This window comes from Leiobunum rupestre, chromosome 7, assembly GCF_980474605.1.
Source record: "Leiobunum rupestre chromosome 7, qqLeiRupe1.1.hap1, whole genome shotgun sequence".
NCBI lineage: Eukaryota > Metazoa > Arthropoda > Arachnida > Opiliones > Sclerosomatidae > Leiobunum > Leiobunum rupestre.
The window spans coordinates 40733762-40754037 of record NC_143390.1 but is presented as its reverse complement, the minus strand read 5'-3'; the positions used below and the strand labels follow the sequence as shown (position 1 = coordinate 40754037).

Here is a 20276-nt window from a genome sequence, read left to right as displayed (position 1 = left end):
TTTGAAAGCCCCTTCGGGCAACTTGCGAACCAGACTGCGATGAGCGTTGCCCAAACAACGAATTTCGTCTTCGGACGACCAGTGCACTTTTACGTAAACTTGTGACCGTTTTAAAAGATTAACCTTTATTAGAAGTAAATGAACCGAAGTTATCAGACTGCTATACTCCCCATGTTGGAGGCGTTTTCCTTATTAAGTTACATTTTTACCTCGAATTTGAAATTTTGAGCGCTCCTAGGCCGAAAAAAAACAAAACCGTTTTTGTTCTTAAGAAACCATTTTTTATACATATAAATAGCTATACCAAAAATTCCCAAGTGCAATTTATCACGTCAAAAGACGGGGATGGAAATTAGCTTTTATTTGACTCGATTTTCTCATCATTTTCATCAGGAACACGCCCTCCGATTCTGAGCGCTATTTCAATAACGTCGGTTCATTTACTTCTGCCTTTACGGGATTAGATATTTGTCTATTTCGTATTATGGAAATTCGGGTTAAGGGGATTCGTACCAAATATTCCGATCCAATAATCCATGGACTCTTCCAGGTTTTTCCTTACCAATTAGTGACAATATCCCTGATTTTTTTGGGTAATAATCGAAAATGTTATATTTTTATGACAGAAAAATAATTATCACAAATTATGTTATATTGATCTCGGAATACTGTTAACTGTTAAATACACTTTTTGAAAGTTTATTTAAACCAATTTATAGAAATATTTGTATTGTTTTGGCGCTAAGACGTTTAAGACAGGTAAGCTTAATTTTAATGTGTTACTTCAAAAAAAATTAAATAATTTATATTTAGTTTTTAAATTTATTGGATTTTTATTGAAATAACGGCTATTTTTCACTAATTGATGGATAACAGTTTGGCAAATTAAATTTTATGACAACAATTGTTTTCTTCAAGTTTGTTTTAAATTTGAATTGTCACAGAACCATTTTTCAAATTTTAAATTCAATCATTGCAATGTGATAATTTAAAATAATTATACTAGCAAGATTAAGCCCGTACAAAAAGAAACAAAAAATAACGTGTAGATGTGACTAATTGTGCACAGTACACTGTTTTCCATTTATTTATTTAATCTCTCGATTACCTGTATCAAAACGAGTAATAAAAATAATAAAAAATTGTTTATTTAAAATGCAAAATTTTGATAAACTATAAAACAATGGTTAACCTGATAAATCTAAAGTTTCGTAATATTTGAAACGAAACAAAATAGAAGATTATTTGAACAATATCTCCATACCTTTTAATTTACCTTATACAATATCTCCATACCTTATAAAGGATTTAAAAAATTTAATTCTTTAGCAGTGAAACAATTATAATCAAAGTATTAATGCAGGGTTGCCACAAAATTTTCAGATTCAAATTCCCCGACTATTCCCTGACCATTTTAAGAGATTTTCTCTGACTTATTAAGGGAAAAAATTTTCTTCTATATTTTACTTTTATCAGAAGTTAATAAATTTGAATGGACTTATATTTCAGTAAAAAGGTTATTGCAATGTTGAAAAAATTAGCCAAACATTCAAGGGAATAAATGATAATCGTGGAATTTGTCATAGATCTAGAGTTAAATTACCTTCAAAAATGCCAAGATAAAATTGAATTCCCTGACTTTTCCCTGAATGTTTACCAATTCTTAAAATTTCTCCTGACTTTTTACGCCCATTTTTAAATTCCCCGACTTTTCCCTGAATTTTTAACAATTCTTAAAATTTCTCCTGACTTTTTACGCCCATTTTTAAATTCCCTGACTTTCCCCCGACTTTTTACGGCCATTTTTAAATTCCCTGACTTTTCAATGGCGCGTGGCAACCCTGTAATGGGATTTTGGAGAGACTTAATTACTGAAGTGATCAAAAATGGGTTTCCTTATAAAGATCAGGCAACCGACCGACAGCCAGACGGTAGTGCGAATTGAGGTGAAGGTTCAGAGAATTAGCAGAGCCCAAGAGGAGAGACCGACCAAAAAAAGTAGCATTTTGCTTCAAACTGGTTTCAAAATATTGCTAGTTTTTGGCCAGGAGCGAGAATATTCAATCTTGGCCCTTTTTTTTCTTATATAAAATTTCGTATTAAGTTCTTTTATGTCGAAAGAAGCTTATGGAAGAAAGAGGAAAAACGGCTCCGAGCTTGTTTGAATAAATAGAATTCACGGGTCATCTCCAAAAGGTAAGACCCTTCCATAAACGAGATAAAATTCGACGATGGTTCTTTGACCTCGCGAATTTACCCATCGGCCAGGTCAGATTGACTTAGAAAAGTACTTTCAATAGAAATATATTATCGTTGAGGATACTATAATAATAAAATAAAATTATTAAAATTTGGTCAAAAGGTCATTTTAAGGGAAAGGTTCTTTGAACTATTACACGATAAATAAAAGACTGACAAGATATTTTCAAGAAACCGAATCTAAATTCAGATAACAGACTGTTGCCGATAGCAGATTCAAATATCATTAAATTCAAATTAATATTTAATAGTAGGTATGAAGAATCCAATCATATATCGGGCCGAAATTTCTCAATTACCGACACCAAAATGCGAGGGGTCGGACATTTCCCAAAATCCCGTACACTTGGTCTAAAATCGCAAAATCTTTTAACTCTTTCTATGTAAATTAACATTGAAATCCCAAAATCACTTAAAAAAGTAATGATAAAATCGCCAAAATCTCTACGAAATCCCGAAATCCCGTACAAAATAATGGCAAGTGTCCGACCCCTCGCTAAAGGGCGATATAATTTGATGAAATCACGACTAGCTCTCTCTAAAATATTTACTTCATCACATACTCTATAGACTTATGATAATAGCCCAATCTCTGTAAATCTGCATGGGTGATCCGCATAAATCAGGTTCTACTTTTCGCGTCCTCGTAACATTTACACGGTGATAAAATACGCTGTTGTAAATAACTCGCGCACTCCGCATAAAAATAGAGATTGAATGAATCGAATGGGCCACCGTGCCATAAGCACGCGTGTCACAGGGACCCACGAAGTACTGTCGTTCCAGCCCATAAAGCCCTCTCAAAAGGAGCGCTAGGTGTTACAAGTGCCCAACTGACGCTGTTTATGCCAATACACAACAAAAAACAACAATAACAAGCGTGATTCCTTGTCAGAAGTGGCACTAGAAAATGTTTTTCAATTACAATGGACTAGGCAGGGGTACCAGCGGGATACGGTGGCGGGACACACAAAAAAGTACTTGGGATGCTATAAAGACCTTTTCTTAGGGGTAAATAATAGCAAAAAATACATCTAAACATTGTGCGAATGCGGTGTACCGTGAATGGTAAACGTTTCTCACTATACTTGACAAGGATTTCAATTGTAATTTAAGTTTATACCTATTTTAACGGTTCTCGAATTAAAACGTGGATTTCATTTCAAATTGTTTTTTATAAGTACTTTTTTATCGAATTACTTCCAGTAACTGCATAAAAATTTTCAGGATAAAAATATTTCATTTGAAATAAAGTGCCATGTTTGTACTCAGATTACAATTTACTTTTAATTTTATAGAATTATTTTCAGTAATTACAAATTAATAAAATAAGGGTAATAAAAATTTTTTTTTTTAAACGACTACGTCAGCGTTTGGAAAATCTGGATGAAAATCCGGTATCTCCTAAGTCATCTGTACCTCATGATCCGGTCAATAATATCCTGGTATTTTTTGGAGTAAAATTCTTAAGCTGGGATGGTCTTAAATTTGACAACAGTATTAGAATATGATCTGTAAATAAAGAACTTGAAAAATCTGAACTTCACTAAGCCCCACTATATTATAAAACCGTTTCAATATACCCTAAATAAATTTTACATAATAAAGGACAACAATAGCATACCCCTTGCACTAAAATCTCTCCTACAAAAAATATCAAAACATGGGAACTAAAAAGCGAACCCCCATGACACAGAAAGGTCTATCAGTATCAAGTAGTTTTTTCACGCTGGTTCACGAAAAAAAATCCTGGGGGTACCCGTGTAGCCCGTAGGGGAGTTAAAAATAGACATTACCCCCAGAACCCCAGACAAAAAAGGGTAAATTGAAACCCCGACAAAGGCTTCGGAGGGGGTCCTCAACCCTACAAAGGGGAGGTCACAGTACAGAGGCCCGCCTTTTGCCCTTCTTTCCAAAAGCTACAAAGCGAACTTTCAATTTCACGCAGCTAACTTACGCAATTGAAGGTTGACATTTTGACCGATAGTAGTTGACCATTAGCGTCGACAATTAATTGGAAATAAAATTTAATAATGCGAAATTACACCCTTCCGAGTATAATTTTATTTTATAATTGGAGGTCCCGTTCCCGCCGCTAAATAAATAAATAAATAAATAAATAAATAAAAGTAAAAAAAATACATGAAAGTGCGACACTAACAATAACTTTGTCTTAAAAAAAAGCTAAATTTAAATATGTAAATTATTAGGTAAGTTAATATATTTCGTTTTCAGGGGTCCCCCCCCCCCCTTTCTCCTTGAAATTCCGAAATGTCCCAATGATACGCAACTGTATTTCGAGCGGCGCTTTTATGTACACACATAGCAATTGGTGTCACGCATTTTTAGGATACGCCTCCAGTCAAGCTCGGCAGATAAAGTCTAAACATTGTGACCCGAATAAACCCGCCTCATAACGAACAAAAAAAAACTTTCATGACGAATAAAAAAACGAAGTTTAAAAATTAACCCTCCGCGGACTCGTTAATTAGTCATCAGTAATATTCTCCTTCTTAAGCAACGAAATTATTGCGACATTGATCGAACGTTAAAAAAATTCTTTGAAAGAAATAAATTTCAATTAAAATTTGTTTATTTCTTATCGACGGATCAAACATCTCGAGGCACGATCAACCGAGAACTATAGACAGTTCCTAGATGGCGTTGGAAGCGATCTAACAACTTATGAATGAAATTGTAACAAGTAAAAAAATGCATCGTAGAAAAAATTGCACCAGGAAAAATTATCTAAAAATCGAGAGCCGCGTGGTGAGTGGGGTACTCTTGTTTGGGAAAAATCGGGTAGCGCGTGTTCCGCGGAAACTTCTACTCGAAGGATTGGAGACTTTCACTCGTGGATAAACAAAATAATTTGACCCGTCAAGGGTGAGTAAAGAGTTTAAAACGCGACGTTTTGACTTGATTAACACAAAAAACACGTACGACATTAACAAACACAGTCGGTAAGAAAAAAAATATAAACGTGAAAAGTGTACTCACAGTTTACTAGGCCTAGTCGTTTTCTAGGTTGCGGTTTGTCTTGTTTTCGACGTGACATGGCATGGGCTAGTGCCGGCGCTCGTGAGGCGAAGGGCTACTACGCTGTGTTGACACCGCACGAGGCCCTCCGACGGACACTGCTAAAAGCGAAAGCAAAATGGCCGCCACTGATGCATGCTGGGAAGCGTCGAGCTCGCGATGGGCGTCCGTCGATGAGCGAGGCCAGCTCCTCCGAGGGCGAGGGCCAGCTGCTGAGAGTCCTAGCCGCCGGATTTCGGCTCAGGATTATCGGCTTCTCCGTGACGGGGATTTTCCGTCTCTTTAAAAACGCAATTTTCACCCTTCCAAAGTCTCGGTGGACCCGAATATTTCGAAGAAACTTCGATGGGAATAGATCCTCGTTCGAAATGCGGTAGCAGTTTCCCCCAGAAATCTTTGGTTTTAACGTGAAAATCCGATAAATACGAGTACTCGAAGAGTGACCGAGGCTTAGTGCGACTCGGTTTTTTCGACGCGAGTCCGTCCAATCTTTTCCCGGCGAGTTTCCGAAGCCGGTTTTCGTTTTCCGCGTCTTCGAGCACCGTCCAAGGCTGCTTCGGGGGCAGGTTCGTAGATCTTCGTTAATTTAAATCCGTGTAAAACTTGTTGATATATTATTAATTTAAATATTTGGCAATTCGAAGATTTTTTTGGCACTTTTTTCTCGAAGGTGGGTGGGTGGGCGCAGTTCAGTTTGTAATCCGGTTAAGGTTTTCGCCAATGTCTATGAAATGAAAAAAAATGACGATTATAATTAAAATAGGCAGTGGTCAGTCGAGGTCGTTGTCAAAGGGATGGACACGATGGAAATAATTTCGGCGTAGTGTCCACCCCATGAGAGGGTTAAAGTCTGACCCCAAAAGGTCACACCCTTTCCTTACGAAAGAAAACCTACGTTAAATACTTTTAATTCTTCCGGGTTGACTGTCAGTTCCGATAATGACGAACCATCATCTAATCAAACACACCTTGAAGTTTTTTTTCCCCAATGAAAGACTCGTTTTTTCGTGAAACAAAAAAAATCCCGCGTTGAAAGTGCACGTGACGCGTGCATCGGCCGAATAAGCTGCTCGCGTTCTGACTCTAGTGTCTGTCGGCGAAGGGCCGGCTGAGCGACCCGTACAGCGCGGCGAGCTCGCGTACACTGTATAGAGGGCGAAGGGGGCAGAATTGACGACAGCGGGCGGCCACCAGACAACGCCACGGTCCGCTCTCTCTCGTCTCTTCGCGGGGGTCGCCAAGGCGGGGGGCCGAAAGCCGGGAGGCCAGAGAGGGGGTTGCGAGGGGGGAGTAAAGAGGCAGGCGACACCCCACCCACCCCGAACCCACTGCCACCCTTCACCTCGCTGGCTAGCATCGCCTACTTATATTAAAACAGGGGGGGGGGGACACGAAAGGGAAGGGGTCCGAGCGGAGGTTTTTAAGCCCTTATAAAGGCATTCCACTTTTTACGTCCTTCGTGGCCGCGGCGGAGTGGTCAGGCCGAGGATCGTATGACCAAAGGTCAAACCCACCTCTTCGATGATTGGAACGGCGAACCGGACTCTGCCCCCCGCGCCTAGCCGACGCCATCCGCCACGTGACACTCTTTTTTTTTTATATACACATAGCTTCCCGGACTCGAGAAGTGGACTTTGATCTCCATTAAACGAGAGAGAGAAAAATCAGCGACTAAAAACGCGACGTAATTTTTGCGTCCTCTACGCGGCCATCGCGTTCCCAAACAATAAATATTCGCGCCGGGAGGGAAGTGAAAAAGACGTTCGGCGCGCGCCAAAATGAAGAAGCCCAAGATCAACCAGTATTAAAATGAGTCTATTAAATGAAGATGCGACGTAACAGCCAACAAATGCGCGGGGGGAGTTATAACTTCCCCCCTTTTTTTGCTTCGTTCAAATTTATTTAAAAAAAATAACGCGTCTCCTCGAAAACACGGAGTCGACTCAGTCGCGTTGCAGACACAGTTTCAAAACGCATCAATGTGACGACGTTAAAATCGTGCATAATATTTCGCGCCGCCAACGAAATAGAAAAAAAAAGAACTAGAGCTTAAATACCAATCAAAAGGTTCGTCCCCCGGTTCCTCCCCCCTCATAAAATTCCGTTGTTCTTTTTGAAAACCACCACACTCCACCCTTTCATAATTTTTTTTATCGCTTAACGCTTAATTGTTACCGCTACTTAATTTCATTACAAGCTCTAATGCCGTTTTTTTTTCTCGCGCGGAGATATAAAAAAGGACACCGCCCCGTTTTTAACCCCCAGACACTCCCCCACTCAGTGTCTACCCTTTATTACGCAATCCTCCCCTCCCCCCACGCAGCACGCGATGAAACTAGCCCGCCCCCCTCCCGTTCTTTAAAAACCTGCGTGGATGGAAAAAAATCGGTTATTAATTGGATCGATATTCATTAATGTTTTTAAAGCCCATCACTAGATCGTTAATTGGCGCGCTCTTTAAAAAATGCACGCCTAGAAAAAAAAATATTTTTAAAAAGTAGCTACGCCTTTATAACTTCAGATGGCGACACTTTACGGAGACGAGGTAGGTAACGAACGAGGGGCGAGAAATGTCTCATTTGTCGTTCCCCCCCGCGTACCCTCCCCCTCGTAACGTTAAGAATGTTAAAAAAACTGAGGGGGTAGGAAATTAGAGGGAGGGTGAAATAAGAGGCGGTATTTTTAGCATAGCTGATTTGCATTTTATGTTTAAGATTTTTTTTCGCGAGTCCCCCCCTCTGGTCTTTTCCTTCCCCCTGTTCGTCTTTCGCACGTGAATACAGCACCCCGTAAACAGTCGCGCGTGCGTAAATATCTCCCTGAAGAATGTTAGAAAACAATTTTTTTTCTTCCTTCGCTCGAAGATGAAATAGGGGTTTCCATTCGCTCTGCCCCCCCTCGCGGGAATACAGAAGCGAAACGGGAGAGAGAAGGGAAAAAAGTTCGGGGCGAGAGGTGGGGTTGATGATTGGACGGGAATTTGCGATTGGCGCGAATTTCTTCGTGACGCTCCGCGTCCGCTTCCGGATTTCCTATAGCTGATTGGTTAGAACTCGGCTCGGGGACGGAACTTTTTTTTTCTACATTCGCGGAGCGCGACAATTTGAGGCCCGCCTATAACTGCGTGTGTGTGTGTGTCCCCGCAAAAGAAGCCGCGCTTTTTCTTTGGCGAATCTCTTTTACTGAAGGAATGTTATCCCTCTTTTGCAAGCAATTTTCGGTCGCCTCAAAGGAGAATGGAGAATATTGACATAGTCAAAAGGAGAGAGAAACATGCTCGAGTAAAACGGAGGCGGGGGGGGGGGGGGGGGTTAAGGGGGAGGGGGTTAAAAAGTAGTTCCCCCCGCATCGTGTTGTCGTCCCTACCCGACGCATTATTTACCAACCGCTCTAGTTTCGTAAACATTCGCTTTGTTTATAAACTTTGTCCTCAATTTCCCCTCCTCCCCACACGCTAAAACGAATGGATTTTTTTTTCATTTAGTTTCTTTTATTACGTTTCTCGGTACTTACCACTAATTATACCAATTAATTTAATTGAGATATTGAATTTATTATTAGGATTGCCTTAATTATTTATTAACAGTGGGGAAATATAAATTTAATTGCGATATTGAATTTTCTCACTTGTATTATTTATTAACAACGGGTAAAGATAAATTTTAATTAATTACGATTTCATTTCAAAAGTGGATCTTTCATTAGTATCATTACGGAATAATGTTTCGTAAATAACTAAAATTATTATGACAACGTAAATAATTAAGTATTTAGTGATTTAATATACAACTTTAAAGCACACTATAAATTTACAATTTTGAAAATAACCATATTTCTGTAAAAACGTTAGTGAGAAATATTATAGTTTAAATTATAATAAAAATTAATTAATTACAATTTTCCATGCCAAAAATTGCTCAATATAAGAATTGAATTATTTTTTATATAATTGATAAGAAATTCCACACCTTTAAAGAAATAATATTTGAAATAGAAAAATCGTATTCTATAAAGCGCTACGATTTTCTAACCCTAATTTTTGATCAACCTGGTGCCAGAAATGCAAAAATGTGAAATTTGGTGATACAATGAAAAATACACATTTAATATTAAGGGTCAAAATTTATGATTTTTTAAAATAATATTTCGCCAGTTTTTTAAAGTTTTTAAAACGTTTTGAACCGTCGGTCCGAGAACCAGGTTGGATTTCGCAAGGTACATCAACGTGGTAGCAGAGCGTGGTTGTTCAATAGCGAGAGGCGGGCGTACGTTTCGGGGGAGCGTTATGAGGTCGTAAAAATTGAAATTGCATCGAGCAGTCACGTGTCGTCGTCCCTGCCTTGTAGTATAGAGGGGGGGGGGGGGGTGCTTAATCGCGCTGCGATGTCTTCACTGGCGTGCACTCCCCGGACTCGTAAAAATCATCCGTTCTCCCATCCGCCGAAATAAGTAGTCCTTTTAACCTTTACGCCATAACCTCAAAACCCCAAATATGGCCGCGCTTATTTCTATAACACGTCGTACGTCATTTTATCCCGATAGCGCTTGGGTACTGAAAGGCATAATAGTGAAATACAGACAATGGTATACGCCAAAAAGGATTTAGTATAATGACTCCCTCGGTGGTAATAAAAGCAACACCCAAATTGTTAAGTAGCTGGTTTAGAGCTTGCTAATTAGTTCATATCGGTGTATGGCATTGGTTGGGAAATTTAATATTTATTTTGTGTATTGCTTGTTATTTGTCGATATTTAAATGACGTTTATGCGCCTAACATTACCACTAAATGTATTGGTATAGTAGGTTAGTTTTTATTTAGACTATGTAGGTGTATATTCATGAGAAATAAAATTATTTTGAAACCGGTCAATTAGAATTACATAAGTAACATAATAAGTCTTACATGTTGCTAATTTCTTAACCGAGCCTTTTTTCGATACTGACGTTATCTCTAAGCTCCGACTGGGACTTGAACTTGAACTGAGTTGCGTGTTATCGTCCTTGGTGGTAGTATATTTAGACACCAGGGGGCTCTGTGTTGAGAAATAAACCTAGACTACGCAAAAGCTCTGAGAATTCGTTAGGTGATCATTTTGCCTAATTGACATACTTAAGGTATTATGTTACTTATGGAATTATCAATGCCAGAAGCAGTTTATTACCACTACGCGGCTCTATGTAAATATGAAAAGGCTAATTGTAAATGTAGAAGCACTTTTTTGGATTTTATGATTGAATATATTTACAAGCACAGTTTAATTAATTTCGTTGTACATTATCTATTTATATATAGGGGGCTTCATTTGGTACAGAAACGAAATCTCCAATTTCCTATTTAAATCTTTTTCAATTTCATATTTAAATCTTTTTCAATTTCATATTTAAATCTTTCTCCAATTCATAATTAAATCTTTCTCCAATTCATATTTCAATCTTTCTAAAATTTCATATTTAAATCTTTTTCAAATTCATATTTAAATCTTTCTCAAAGAGTCAAATTCCTATTTAAATCTTTCTCAAAGAGTAAAATTCATATTTAAATCTTTCTCAAATTCATATTTAAATCTTTCTCAAATTCATATTTTAATCTTTATCAAATTCATCTTTAAATCTTTTTCAAATTCATATTTAAATCTTTCTCAAATTCATATTTAAATCTTTCCCAAATTCATATTTAAATCTTTTTCAATTTCATAGTTAAATCTTTTTCACATTCATATTTAAATATTTATCAATTTCATAGTTAAATCTTCCTCCAATTCATAATTAAATCTTTCTCAAATTCATATTTAAATCTTTCTCAAATTCATATTTAAATCTTTCCCAAATTCATATTTAAATCTTTCTTCTTCTTAAATTCTTAATGCAGTTCTAGAAAATTAGGATCTAATATTTTGCACGAGGAATTTTCGATAATGTGTATACGCTTTTCAAGAATGAAAATTACAAGCGTGTTTCAATGTTAATGGTTTGGTTTAATTCCTGTATTTAATCAGGCTGATTTAGCAAGATCGGTGATGGTCCTCGTCCCAAGGTGCCGGCCTGACTTAAAAAGGATTAGAATATCGGAGGAAAGCGGTTTAATGAAGCTGCGGCAAATTAACGGGCGCCTCCATCAGTATTTATTAGCCAGAGCTCAATGAACACGCTCAAAAGGGCTGGCAATGAACTTGAAAAACGAGAGTATCGGAAAATTAATATATTATCGACTTCACCAGACAACCTTCGTGGCTTGAGACCTTTACGGAAACGCTAGCGACATCTATGATCGACTGACGCAACTAATTCTATTTTTGTTATATTCGGCCGCGAATTTTAAAACGGCTTTCATCACTCAAATCAGGGGCGTAGGAACCAGGGGGGGCAAGGGGGGCAATGCCCCTCCCTAGAATTTTACTGGGAGGGGCAACTAATGTTATTGCCCCCTCCAACTTTTTGGTCAGTTGAAATCTTTGCAAGGCTCCAATTGTCATTTTGAAAGCATATAAAGCTTATAGAACCTCAACTGTGTTTAAATTTCAGTCTTTTCCCGCCAATGTATATAGTAGAAAAGTGTAAAAATTTATTCGGGGAAGCTACAGACCATTAAAAATTCAAAACCATTCTCCAGACTTCTTTTGGTTTCACTTTGCCCCCTCCAACTTCTAGAACGTTCCTACGCCCCTGACTCAAATTGTTGTATTTACGAAATGTATTAATAAAATTTACTTATTTTATGACTATATAATAGTGTTTATTTTAATAGTTGGAATTGTTTTTTAAATGTACTACAAATTGTGTTTCTGAATCGTTTGTTAAAGGCCGACTACATAAATCTTCGGTTTACTCTGTCTTTCACTGGAAGTAGGCTGACTGCATGGCACACGTGTATTACAGTAAGCCTACTTCCAGTGAAAGACAGAGTAAACCGAAGATTTATGTAGTCGGCCTTTAATACCAAATGAGACAAAAATGTTCCAATAACTTTGGGATCAAAGATGGACTACAAATATAATTATTTATTTCTTTGTGAGGGAGGGGAGGGGGCTCGTATCTCCGTAACAAAGCAATTTAGCGCCCACGGAATATTTTTGGAAATTACATTGGAATTATAGAAACTTAAAATAAATAATACATTTTATTTCTGTTAAATGTGGCAATAATTCAATAAAGTTAATGATGATGAAGTGTTTAACAAAATTTTCCAAAACATGTAAGAAGTTTCATAATATGTGAAATTTTAATAATTTAAAGGTACAATTTTACAATTTTAGTAAAATATGAAAAAACAGGTAAATTTTTAGCAAAATATAAAAAAAATAGGTAAAATTTAAGAAAAATATGAAAAAATATGTAAAATTTTATAATTTTTTAAAAATAGGTAAAATTTTACAAACATGAAAAATGGGTATAATTTGATAAACATAAAAAAATGGGAAAATTTTATAATTTTTTAAAAATAGGTAAAATTTTACAAACATGAAAAATGGGTAAAATTTGATAAACATAAAAAAATGGGAAAAATGTTACAAACATGAAAAAAATTAATAAAACTTTACAAACAAAAAAATACGTAGGCCCACAACTATAAATAAATATGAAAAAATAGGAACAATTTTAGAAAAATATGCAAAATAGGTTTATTTTGAAATAAAGAAATTACAGGAATTTTGGAGTCTTGCACATTTACTCGTTTGGACTTGCTATCCTCTTGACCAACGGTGGTCCTCTTCATTTCTGCAATACATTTTATTTAAGATTTCAAAAACACGAAACTGATAAATTAATTAAAATAAATTAAATAAAAATTAAACTGGATGGTGGAATTTGATTCATTTTAATTAATCGAATAAATAAAATAAATCAAATAAGAATTAAAGCATTTGGTGGGAATTGATTGCTTTGAAATTCTTGAAAAATTTACATAAATCAAAAAAGAATTTAAACATTTGGTAGAATTTGATTCATTTTAAATTCTCGAAAAATTAAATAATCGAATAATTAAAATTAAAATTAAAATTCAAATTGTTTTATTAATTTTGTAGTTGTCGTACATATTCGATGCGACTTATAGCCCTCGTTTGCATTAAGAAAAAATATTTTAACATTTTCATTTTTTACTCATTAAAAAAAAACAAAAAGAAAACAGAATAAATAATAAACAAATTGGTGAAATAAAATAAAATTAATACAATAAAAAATAAAACAAAATAAAAATGTTTTAGGATTTATACAGTGGAAAATCAGGGTAAGTAGTCTACTCCATATTTTATTTATCAAATAAATAAAATGATAATTAAAATCTTCGGTGGGATTTGATTGCTTTAAAATTCTTGAGTAATTAACATAAATCAAACAAGAATAGAAACACATGGTGGAATTTGATTAATTTTAAACTCTCGAAAGTTAACATTAATCAAAAAAGAATTGAAACATTTGATGGAATTTGATTGCTTTGAAATTCTCAAAAGTTAACACAAATCAAATAATAATTAAAATTTTCGGTGGAATTTGATTGCTTTGAAAGCAGTGCTACCCGAAAACCAATTGTCAAATAACGTGAGTAACATAAAAACCATAAGTTTGACACTGAAAAATTATCGGTTAATTTCTCAGTAATGCTAATAGGCTAAGATCTGTTTGTTCTTCCATTTGGATCCGAGACGGAGTCGGTCAGCGGCGAACCACCTTTCGCGGCTTCAATTAAAGGCGCATGAAATCGGCGTCCAGTGCCGAGATGTCAAATTGACCAAAAATGCCAGAAAAACAAGGCCAGAAATCGGGGACCCGGGCGGCTTTCAACGGGCCAGAAATAAACGTCGATTAATCACGGACTTAAGGCTCGCCGCGGATTTCTTTACCGGCGAATCAACTTAAATGACGTGAAAAATGAATTTAGGAAATGGGACGCAATTTTCTTCCTCCCCACCCCGACCCCATCTAATTCTTTATGCCCTTTTTTGCATGCACCGAGTTTCTGTGTCTATAGCGTCGTCTGCTACGCGGGCTTTTTTTGTCAGACTGGCTGGAAGGGCGAGGAGATTCTCCCTTGTAAAATTTCGATATGGTTGACTTTAAAATGCAAATTTTCGCGCGGGTGGGGCGGGGGTTGGAAGAGCACGTTTTTCGAACTTTTCTTACTGTACGACGAATAAACGATTTAGTTTAACATTCAAAACGGTCTGCCATTTATTTTCCCTATTTGAACGTTTTGTGCAGTATTTAGATTTCTTTAGGCAGGGGAGAATACTCGATTGCTCCTAACAGACCCGGACAATTTTCATCGTGTATACATTTAACGGCTGAAGGGCCCGGCCCGACGATAGAGAGGGGGGGAGGCGGTACAAATTATCGGGGCCTGTAAAGCTAGAGTGCCCTGATCTGGTCAAGCGTGTTATCCTTAAATATAACTAATATTGGGTAATATTACCTGGCATAGGGCCCGGAATTATTGATTTTTCAGGACACGAGCCCGCTTCTAGTTTCTTTATAGTGGCGGAGTGGTTAGCACTTTCACCTCACAACAAGAGGAGCCGGGTTCGATCCCAGCTTGTGGCACTGGGTGAAAATCCGGAACCACTCCTTCCGCGTTGAGTTTGCAAGTTCTCTCCCCACTGGTTTAAGGGGTTTACCCCCGAGCTCTTCGGTTTCCCTTTTCATAAAAACTTGTCTAGGTTAACGGTAATAGTTAGTGTAGGGAGCTGTTGACTCGCTAGGCACGATGGGCTTGCCACCACCCTCCTATATACGCATTGTCACCCGGCCACCTGAATTAAGGGCCTAAGGTGGAGCTTTGGGTATTAGCCTAGCTGATTATTATTTTTGATAAGTTCCATAACAACAGTACCCCCCCCCCCTAGTTACGCCACTGATTACTAATCTTTTTTATTCGTGAAAGGCCCGATTAACGTTGACTATATCCATCTTACTAACTAAACAAATACACTTAAGAGCATAGATGTAAATGTTACATCAAAGCTGTCAGAACTGATTCGATGTGAAAATAGTACCCAAACAATTCAAATCAACAATCAACGTTATGTGTACAGTATACATATTACTAATTTTGCGACTTCATAATTAATAATTCATAATTATCTCATAAGTAATTTTGCGACTGCATAATTAATAATTCATAATTAATTTTGGTATCAATGTTCAATTTGATGCACAAACGTAATTCAAAACAATTGCCTTCAGAAATTAACGCTATCTATTCAGCATTACTATTTACTTTATAAAAGCTTGTTTAAGATCTCATGTACAATCGTTAATTCAAAGTATTCAGTATGTATATATATTATTACTTTAGAGACTTTATAATCACCTGTTTAACGTTGTATTTCAAGTGTGTTATGTGTATGGGTTCCAAAACATTGGAATATCGTACTCTGAATAATAAAATGATTCTCTTTGGTTTAGGGGCGTCCATGTTTGAAGAGCTGTTCAATTATTCCCTTTTGACCCGAGGCGGGATATACTCGAGAATAGTCTTGACGCTGATAATCTTCGGAAATTTTTCCAAATCTTTCGAAAACTTTAATCCCGAAATATAAGATTAACTTTTGCAGAATAAAGTTTATTCTTCGAATTCGGGCTAAATATTGCAACTTTAATGTTCAAAGAGTTGTTTTGCTGAAATTCCTAGAACGAAAAGACCCTTTTATTGAATTACGTAGAGAGAGAGAGATGTTATCGAAAAGTTTTAAATATTTCTCCCTGTAATAGAATTTAAAGAAAGAACCGAGTTTAAATTTAAACATTTTCTAAAATACCCTTAAACGGCTTTTAGATACTTGTAAATATTGAAACTGCCAAAAGCTGAAGTAAAGTTTATTTCGTAGGAATATTATAAGTTCATTATAACAAAGATTAAATATCCAAAGCTACCGAAATCAGAATGCCAATTATTCATAATTGCTTTATGATTTGGATAGTTAAGATGATTTGAGAGCTTAATTAGCCCTAAGATTTCCCTAGTATTTCTAAAGTTTGAATTTTCAATAGCCGTACCGAAATAATTTTGCTATGATATCCCGATATGAAATTTAATAAAATATTTCCGAGAGTGGCGTGGGCCTTTAATATTCTTACGCTTATTTGTCACGTAACTAATTCTGACTTAAGTTAATAGAAGTTTGATGGTCATTTTAACGCAATTTCTTAAAATTATTCTCCATACCTCATTTTTTTAAATAAAATGATATAATTTAAAACTGTTTATATATGATTTCTTTATTAAGTTGTTTTATTATTTTGATTTTATTTTTGTGTATTGTTTGATTTATAATTTTAATAGAAAGTGGGGGGAGGGGGTGTGAAGATAACTCAAATTTGGTCCGAAAAGAGGTCGTTTTTTGGTGAACTCCGTGACCCTATTTGGCAAATATAACCTCGATTTGCAAAATGAACTCCCGATTTTTCAACAAAACCTCGAAATGTCAACCGAACTGCGATTTACCAACTGAACCCCGTTTTCCAGCAGGATACCGATATACCAACTGAGTTTCAAATTACCAACTAGACCACGATTTGTCAATAGAATCCCGATATATTAACTGAACTCCAATTTACCAACAGAACCCCGATATACCAACTGAGCTTTAAATTACTAACTAGACCCCGATTGGCCAACAGAACCCCGATATGCCAACATAACCCCGCTATGTCAACTGTAACCCGTTATTTTAACTGAACCCCAATATTCCGACCAAACCTCGATTTACCAACTGAACCGCGATATTCCAACTAAACCTTGATTTACCAACTGAACCTCGATATTCCAACTAAAATTTGATTTACCAACTGAACCTCGATATTCCAACTAAACCTCGATTTACCAACTGAACCCCGATATAATAATAATAAATCAGCTAGGTTAATACCCTAGGCACCACCTTAGGCCTAAGTCATCAAGCGACTTTTGAAGCCCTTAATTCAGGTGGCCGGGTTACAATGCGTAGGAGGGTGGTGGCAAGCCAACTAAACTTCGATTTACCAAAAGAACCCCGATATGCCAACAAAACCTTGATTTACCAACTGAATCCCGATATGCCAACTAAACCCCGAAATGCCAACTATAAACCTCGATTTACCAACTAAACCCCGATATGCCAACTAAACCCCGATATGCTAACAAAACTTCGATTTACCAACTAAACCTCGATTTACAAACTGAACCCCTTTATTCCAACTAAACCTCGATTAGCTAACTAAACCTCGATTAGCTAACTAAACCTCGATTTTCCAATTAAACTCCGATATGCCAACAAAACCTCGATTTACCAACAGAACCCCGATTTGCTAACAGAACCCCGATACACCAACAAAACCCCATTATACCAACTGAACTTCAAATTTCCGACTGGACCTCGATTTGAGAACAGCACCCCTATGTACCAACAGTACTCCAATTTACCAACAAAACCTAGATTTTCCAACCGGACTATAATTACTGGGAGTGAACTCCTCCAAAAGGTGACGTCCGTGTTCAATCCTAAAGGGAAGGTAAAATATTTCTAATAAGAGAACCGAATCGGGGGTCCATTTTCCACGGACGCCAAGAAAGGGACACCGAGAACTGACGCGAGAGAGAAGATAAAATTGGGATTTTTATCCGGATAAAAAAATCGCTGGCATCTCTCCCTACGCGCGCCGTCGTCGTATAATACATCCGACTCAATGTAAGCGTCATTAAGCGGAGAGAGGGACCTCTAGCGGCAGTATCGAGAGGAGGAATAAACACCCCACCCTACCCCGCACCTTCGCTCCATCTTCACTTTAGTCGATGGTCGCGACAACCGGACACTTCGCTCCTCAATCGGAACCCGCAAACCGCACCCGAACCGGCGAGTTCCGCTCGAGAGTCAAGTTAAAACCCTTTTTGCTCTAAAATATAAACTACTCTAGAGATGCAAAAAGGAAGGGTAGCTATAGAGGAACGGGAGCGCGCAATGGCTAACTGGATAAAAGAGGGGTTCCTCCCAAAAACTAAAGGCGGAGAAAAGGACGGAGGGGGGCTAGCTTGTGTCCAGAGCAGCTGGCGAGTGCGTTTTTTAAAAAATTTCCACCCAAAATCAATTAAGAGAGACTCGGGAGAACCTGGCATCCAAAAAGAAGGTTCGCAGACGCTGTAAAAATGTATACGCGCGAGATACGCTTGTCGTAGACAGAGAGAATTTCATCCCGCCCATTTTTTGCCTTCGTAAAAGCGTCATTTTTAAGAGAACTGGACGACGAGGGGGGCAAACCCTCAAAAGAAGTCTTCCGTTTTTATTCTTCTACAACTTTTGCCCCTTTTTTTATTATTTGGAAATATTTTGCACGTCAATATCTTCTCTTTGGTATCAAATACTCATTAGTTAACGAATATCATATGTAACATAATTACTCATAAGTGTGCCAGAAAGAACTTTTTCTCAATGAGACCTTGTTGCGAGGATATGACGAAATTGACGTCACTTCCCAGTCGATGACTAGTTCTAGCGGGGAGGGAAGGAAGTTAAAACCAGTTTAACACGACGTTAGTCCGTATTTTCTTTGGTGGCTGTGAAACAAGGTCTCATTTAAATTTTTAATAGAGAGGCACACTTATGGTGTAATTATGTTACATATGTGAATATCAATATTCAATTTTGGCGGATCTTAAATAGCCCGATTCGCCAATTGCTTACAGGTAAAATAATAAACCCTTATCCCTTAGAGGCTCGCTTTTAATGGCTTTTATTTATACTAGATGGCGTTGGTATAAATGTTTGGACGGAACAAAAACAAACGCTTAACTCTATTTTATACAAAAACCGTAAGTAAATTTGAACTTAGCAAAAATTCGATGTAAAAAACACGGTTTTTAGATAATTTATAATTTTATCGTTTCAGACTGTTGGCGCCATCTGGTAAGACTTCGGGTATTTTAATATCGACCTTTCATGGCGTCACGCTCGTTAAAGAAGATCTTATCCTTTTGTCAAATACGTATAGGTCTATTGAGTAAAGGTAAACTCACTAAACTGTGATATTATTTAACGTTTACTTGATATTAAAATAGAGGTTAAATGTTTTACAATAAGTAAAGTTTATTTTAAAACAGAAAAAGGTTTACAAAGGTGACATTTTCCATCAAAACAACGCCAACTTAATCAAAAGAATTTCCACCTCCACCCCCCCCCCTCCCCATTTAAGAACATCAAAGACCAACAATTTCACCCGCAAAACCGACCAATTTCGATTCAAATAACTTCCACCAAAGCATTCAATTACAAGCCAAAACAAGCCCAACTGAACCTAAAATAAATTCATTAACACATCATCAAAAGAAACGAATAAAACCAAAAAAATAAAGAGATAAAAAAGGAAGGTAAGAAAATTAATTTTCACCCTTTTTCGTTTCATAAAAATAAAGAGAATTTTGGCCATCGATAAAAAAGCGGGCGAAGACGGGAGAGAATCAGAAACTTTCAGCTATTGACACGGCGATTAACTCCGAAGTAAGAGATTTCGCCGAAGCGTTTTAGCAAAACGCCGATAATGAGCTAAGAAAAATGTCTAATGAGATTGCTTTTTGAATATCAATTTGCTTCCTCCTCAAAGCGACCCCATCTTCCGAGACCCTATAGTCGAAGCCGGGTTTACTCGACTACGAATACAAAGTCTAGAGCGTCACCTTCGTAGTCCCGTCGCCTTAGCCTCAATCATTAACTGAACAGGCGAACGCGTACATTAACTACGAAGTCTATCTCTTGTATTTTTTTATTTCGAGGATGGCGGAGGGGTTTTTTATCCCGAGGCCAATCCTCGTTCAAAAACATCTCAGTCCCCTCGCTATTTAAAGTCGACCTCACCCGCCTGTTCCGTTAAGCGTACAGATAGGGGTAAACCGAAGCGACGTCCCAGTCTCAGGTGGAGCTGGAAGGAATGGGTTACACTTTTTACCTCGCGTTAGGCTTAACCTTTATAGTCGTCGCCATGACGACCGTCGTCCCTCGACGCTTTCTTTTTA

At 37.2% G+C, this 20276-nt stretch overlaps 2 protein-coding genes across 4 annotated transcripts in view; both read right to left on the bottom strand.

Annotated features, from left to right (window-relative positions):
• LOC149936317 (BCL11 transcription factor A-like) overlaps positions 1 to 6709 on the bottom strand; it is a 148728-nt gene extending 142019 nt beyond the window's left edge. The window contains exons 1-2 of one of the 2 annotated variants that reach the window (XM_090180679.1): positions 6194 to 6709; positions 5260 to 6022 (exon numbers count right to left, since the gene is read on the bottom strand). In XM_090180679.1, coding sequence (XP_090036805.1) covers positions 5260 to 5317 — 58 coding nt within the window. In that variant the 5' untranslated portion in view covers positions 5318 to 6022; positions 6194 to 6709. The remainder of the gene's footprint in view (positions 1 to 5259; positions 6023 to 6193) is intronic. The other variant, XM_090180680.1, reaches the window with a different exon arrangement.
• BckdhA (Branched chain keto acid dehydrogenase E1 subunit alpha) overlaps positions 1 to 20276 on the bottom strand; it is a 121935-nt gene that overhangs the window by 21594 nt on the left and 80065 nt on the right. The gene's annotated exons all lie outside the window — the stretch shown is intronic.